The 6,000-nt window shown below is 47.5% G+C and overlaps 1 protein-coding gene across 1 annotated transcript in view; it reads left to right on the forward strand.

Annotated features, from left to right (window-relative positions):
• LOC132808345 (zinc finger protein 850-like) overlaps nucleotides 1-5,664 on the forward strand; it is a 66,118-nt gene extending 60,454 nt beyond the window's left edge. Inside the window, exon 6 of the mRNA XM_060822101.1 lies at nucleotides 4,132-5,664. Within this exon, the coding sequence (XP_060678084.1) occupies nucleotides 4,132-5,094 (963 nt within the window). The 3' untranslated portion in view covers nucleotides 5,095-5,664. The remainder of the gene's footprint in view (nucleotides 1-4,131) is intronic.
• Nucleotides 5,665-6,000: the final 336 nt, after the last annotated feature.

Below are 6,000 nucleotides of genomic sequence, written 5' to 3' on the forward strand. Positions count from 1 at the left end.
CCACTGACACCTCAGTCAGCTGTCCTGCCTTATTTCCCAAGAGTAGGTCAAGTTTTGCACCTTCTCCATAGGTATATCCACATACTAAATCAGAAATCTTTATTGAACACGCTTAACAAATTCGTCTCCATCTAAACCCTTAAACCTAGGGCAGTCCTGTTGGAAAGTTAAATCCCCTACCATAACCATATAAGGGGAAATGAGTTTAAAACTGGGCACAATCCTCCAGGTGCAGTTTCAGGAATGCTATGTTTGGTTGCAGCAACACTTCCTTCCCTTTATGTTCTATTTCTTTAGCAATAAAAGTGAATGCTGCATTCACTTACTTTCTTATCTACTGTACCTGCATGCTAGTTTTCTGTGACTCATTAATGAGGATACCCAGATCTCTCTGCACCAGATCATCCCAAACCCTCTATTAGAAAAAAGGTTGCTTTGCTGTGTTTTTTTGACCAAAATGCATGACCTCACACTTATCCACCTTAAACTCCATATGCCACATTTTGACCCACTCTCCTAACCTATCTAGATCCATTTGAAAGGTTTGTATTTCCTCATTGCAACTTACCATCCTGTCTATTTATGTGTCATCCACAAATTTGGCAAATGAGCCTTTTATCCCTGTATCCATGTCACTAATGTAGATTGTAAATAGCTGGGGTCCAAGGACCCAACCCTGTGCACCTCACTAGTTACATCTTGCCATCCAGAAAAAAAGTCATCAATTCAGACTGTCTGTCTTCTGCCCATCAGCCAGTCACCTATCCAAGCTGATAAATCGCCCCATGTCCCACATGATCTAACCTTGCAAATTAATGCTTTGAGTGGCACTTTAGCAAATGCCTTCTGAAAAGCCAGATATATTACATCTACATGATCCCTATTATCCACTTGTTACATCTATGAAGAACTTAGTCAAATCTGATTTGCCCATCATAAAACCATGCTGACTCTGATAGATAGAGTTTTGACTTTTCAAACGTCCTGATATTGCTTCCTTGATAATTGACGCTAACACCTTCCCAACAACAGATGTTAAACTAACTGGTCTGCAACTTTTCACATATTGCCTGTCTCCCTTTCTGAATACAGGCATTACATTAGCATTTTTCCAATCCACTGGAACCATAATATCCTAAGATATAGGAGCAGAAATGAAGCCATTCAATCATGGCTGAAACGTTTCTAACTCCATTCTCCCGCTTTCTCCCCGTGTCCTTTGATCACCTTGACAATCAAGAACCTGCCTATCTCTGTATTAAATAAACTTAATGAATCTTTCTCATGTCCAGGGAATTTTGGAATATTGTAACTAATGAATCCACAATCTCCACCGTCACTTCCTTTAGTACCCTAGGAGGGTAGGCCATCAGGCCCAGGGGATTTGTTTGCACTCAATCCTAATAGTGTACCTATCGACGTTGATTGTTTAAGTTCTACCTTTTGTCTAGCCTTTGACTTGCTCATTCCAATACGAACGGTCCTGCTGTCCTCCAACGTGAAAACTGAGGAAAAGTATTGATTTAGCAGCTCTGTCATTTCAGTGTTCCCCTTATTAACTCACCTGGTTCATCTTCCAAGGAACCAACATTTACTTTAGCGACTCTGTTCCCTTTGGCATACCCTTTTGATATTTTATACTAGGCTTCTTTCGTAATTTACCTTACCTATTTCTATTCATTTTTAAAAATCCCTTTGTTTGTGTCTGGAAGTTTCCCGATGTTTCAGCTTTCCAAAGGTCTGGAGTAACATTCCTGAACAGGCTGAAAATTAAAAAGTAACTCACCTTTCAGGAGGCTGGGGGCGGGGAAAACCAACCCCCATTGTCCCCTATTGGTTGGAGGGCTCCCCAACCACGCCCCCTCTGATGGTGATGACGTTGTCTGGACCACGCCCCCTGCGTGTTGGCGCATGTGCAGTGTAGGTCCCGCGGCCGGACCGAGACAGTGTGACTGAGTGTGGGAGAGGAATGGCGCCGGCGGCTGAAGGAACAAGAACAGAAACCGCTGGAAAAGCTGAGCAGGTCCGGCAGCTCGTGTTGAGAGAAATGTGAGGACGTGTTTCGGGTCCGGGGATCCTTCTTCAGAACAGGACCAGGTTTCAGAAACATCCCGGGGAGGTCGCCAGGTCCGAGCGCCAAGACCTGGCTCCTGCCCCCGGGGAGAGGAGACAGTGAGACAGGGTAGGATTGGGAACCGCGGGAGGAGGGAGACTGGGGAGTTTATAAACTCCTAGGGGGAGGCCGCAGGCCGCGAATAAAAGCCCCACAGGCCCAGTGTTTACTTCACCGGGGAAGGAGCTCTCGGGTTGTCCGGGCAACCAGCCGCCAGCTTTGTGAGGGTCAGGCACATGTTGTCTTGGGACGGGGTTGTTGGATTGTTGTATAATATTGATCTCCTCTGTACTTTTAATCTTGAATATTTTTAAAATGTACATTGGCTTCAATTTATGAATTCTAAGTACAGAAGCAAAATATAAACATCTCCTTGCATGCATCCCAACATGTGCATAGGAGCCAAGACTGCCTCAAGATTTACTGAGGTGCTGAATCAATAGCTCTTTCCCTTTTGATTAATGAAGGTGGTGCCCAGCAGACTCCTGCTCACAGTCAGTGTCAGCCTTTATGGGAAAGATAGGATAGCAAAACCGAGACACCAATGTAGCCAAGTAATCTGAAGTCACACTTTGGTGCTTTAATCGCCTCAAACGCATGCCATTCGGATTAATGTCAAGGCTATAGGGGTACCAGGCTCCCCAAGACAGCCGGTATGGATAACAAAGAGGAGAGCTGAAGTGTTCTCCTTATCAAGCCTGTAACGTCTTCACAAATCTCCAACAAGTTAGTTAAATGCAGTGTCCCCGTCAGAAATACCTTGCAGACTCTTCCTACTCAATCCACCTTTCTCCATGTGACTACTAATTTTGACCAGAATAAGTATTATTGGAAGCTTCTCCACCAAATTTAAACTGGCAGGTGGGATGAGATTGGGTTGGGATATCTGGTCGGCATGGACGGGTTGGACCGATGGGTCTGTTTCCATGCTGTACATCTCTACGACTCTATAATTGCTGAGATTAGCATTACAACCTTTCTTAAACCAGGCTGCAATGTTTGCAGTTCTCCAGTCTTCTGGCACCTCCTCCAAGTCCATGGAAGACTGAGAAATTGTGGAAGCCATAATTTATATTGTCCCTTCCTTCAAGATTGTTGCATGCATTTCATCAGTGCCTTGTCAAACCTTAAGTACCAAATGCTTATCGAAGACTTCTTTCATGTTAATTTTGAACTCTTGGGAGGTCATGTTGTGGCTGTACAGAACATCGGTTAGAGCACTGTTGGACTATTGCGTGCAGTTCTGGTCTCCTTTCAATGAAAAGATGTTGTGAAACTTGAAAGGGTTCAGAAACGATTTTACAAGGATGTTGCCAGGGTTGGAGGATTTGAGCTATAGGGAGAAGCTGAACAGGCTGGAGCTGTTTTCCCTGGAGTGTTGGAGCCTGAGGGATAACCTTATAGAGGTTTACAAATTTATGAGGGGCATGTATAGGATAAATAGACAAAGTCTTTTCCCTGGGTTTGGGTCTGTTTCTATGCTGTACATCTCTATGACTCTGTTGGTTGCATCTGTAAGATCCTGAGTCAGCACCTTGAGATTTAGAGCGGAGTGAGAACAGAGGGGGAGAGAGAGTGGGATGGTGCTTTCAATTTTGTGGAATAACAAAAGAAAAGTATATTCCGCAGAAAGTGGAATTGCTTGTTCAGAATTGTTACCCTGCACTGAGTGTGATGACTTTTGTAATCTGTTTTTACAGAGTATTTGAAGATCTGAAGACGGAAATTTCAAAATTGACAGATGAAGGCCTTGTGCCCGAAGCATTGACTCTTCTGCTCCTCGGATGCTGCCTGACCTACAGTGCTTTTCCAGTGTCACACTTTTGAACTCTTGACTGTCCAGCATCTGCAATCCTCACTTTCATGTCAATGTGTGACAGTGACACTGGGACATCGGGACTGGAACGAGTTTTGACTGTGATTCTGTGAGAAGGAGCAAAGCGTATGCTTCCTGCTCGAGTACATTTTCAGAATCAGTGGGACTGGATGAGAGACCCTACATTGCAGCGCAGTGAGTGTGGAGCCTGAAACAGTTATACGGCCTGGAAAGACGAATTCACGGCAGGGTGGGGCTGTACCCACGTTTGTGTGCAGCTGAAGTTTCGGTCATGGAGAAACCCGAGGAATCCCGCACTGTGAAGAAACCGTGGAAGTGTGGCGACTGTGGGAAAGGCTTCTGTGCCCCGTCTGCTCTGGAGACTCATCGGCGCAGTCACACCGGTGAGAGGCCCTTCAGCTGCCCCGAGTGCAGGAAGGGCTTTACCCAGGCATCTGCCCTGCTGACCCACCGGCGGATCCACACGGGGGAGAGACCTTTCAGCTGCCCTGAGTGTGGGAAGGTCTTCAGCAATTCCTTTGCCCTGCTGAGGCACCAGCGAATCCACAAGGGGGAGAGACCACTCTCCTGCCCCGAGTGCGGGAAGGCCTTCAGTGATTCCTCCCACCTTCTGACACACCGGCGGGTCCACACAGGGGAAAGGCCCTTCAGTTGCTCCGAGTGCAGGAAGGCCTTTACCCAGGCCTCTGCCCTGCTGATCCACCAGCGGCTCCACACAGGGGAGCGGCCCTTCAGCTGCCCAGAGTGCGGTAAAGGCTTCAGCGATTCCTCCACCCTGCAGACCCACCAGCGGGTCCACACGGGGGAGAGGCCCTTCAGCTGTTGTGAATGTGGGAAGTGCTTTACCCAGGCCTCTGCCCGGCTGAGACACCAGCGGTCCCACACCGGGGAGAGGCCCTTCAGGTGCCCCAAGTGTGGGAAGGGCTTTGCCCGGGCCTCCAACCTCCAGACCCACCAGCGGATCCACACGGGGGAGAGGCCCTTTAGTTGTCCTGAGTGCGGGAAGTGCTTTACCCAGGCCATCACACTTCAGAAACACCAGCAGGTCCACATGGGGGAGAGGCCCTTCAGTTGCCCCAGGTGCAGTAAGGTGTTCACCTGCTCCTCCCAGCTGCAGAGGCACCAGCAAGTTCACGTGCCATAGCAGGGGCATTGAAGGAGTGACGCCTGAGTGCCATTATCGACTGGAATATTCATCCAGTTCCAGGGCCTCCCGGGTTCGGATCCTGCCGTGGCAGATGGTGAAATTGGAATTCAGTCAGTAATCTAGAGTTCCAAGTCTAACGATGAAGCCATTTTTTGGGGGGGGGGCGGGGGAGGAGTTAGGGTGGGGTGGTGGTGAAGGGCGATAAAACCCCCATCTGATTCACTCACGTCATTTTTCGGGAAGGAAACTACCGTTGTGGGAAAGGATTCACTCAGTTGTCCCAGCAGCATCCTTTACCCTTTCTGGCCTATGGTTGGCTCCACACTGCACCCCCCCGTTCTCTCCACCACTGGGCCCCTCCCTCTCCCCAGCAAATGAACAGGGAGAAACCTACTTGGATACAGAGTATACGTTGAAATTGCTGAATGAGGCAATACTTCCTACAGGCTAAGAAAGGGCGTGTGTGCGCTTTGACTTTGAGCTGTTTTTAAATAAAAAGCTACTTTTTCTACGCCTTTTTTCTGGGGACATTCTGAAGCTGTAACAAAGTTGGGTCACAATAAAGGGTTACCTGAACTTACCGCCGGGCTCAGGCTCTCATTGCAGGCTTTGAGCTCCAAATGGTTTTTGTTTTAAAGCTGCTCATTTCTTTCAGCCTCCTGCACTAAGTTTCCAGTGTCATGTATCAGATGGAGCAGTGAATGGGTAGCTAGTATTGTTGGAAATTGCAAATATTTCAGGAGTGCAGGTACTGTGTCATTTTATCAGCATTGTAAAGTTTACTGGCAGCACCAGGAGGTGTGGGTTGTGTTAATTAGAAATGATGTGGAGTTGCTGGTGTTGGACTGAGGTGGATAAAGTTAAAATCTACACAACTCCAGGTTATAGTCACAACAGATTTAT

This window comes from Hemiscyllium ocellatum, assembly GCF_020745735.1.
Source record: "Hemiscyllium ocellatum isolate sHemOce1 chromosome 27 unlocalized genomic scaffold, sHemOce1.pat.X.cur. SUPER_27_unloc_42, whole genome shotgun sequence".
Classification (NCBI taxonomy): Eukaryota; Metazoa; Chordata; class Chondrichthyes; order Orectolobiformes; family Hemiscylliidae; genus Hemiscyllium; species Hemiscyllium ocellatum.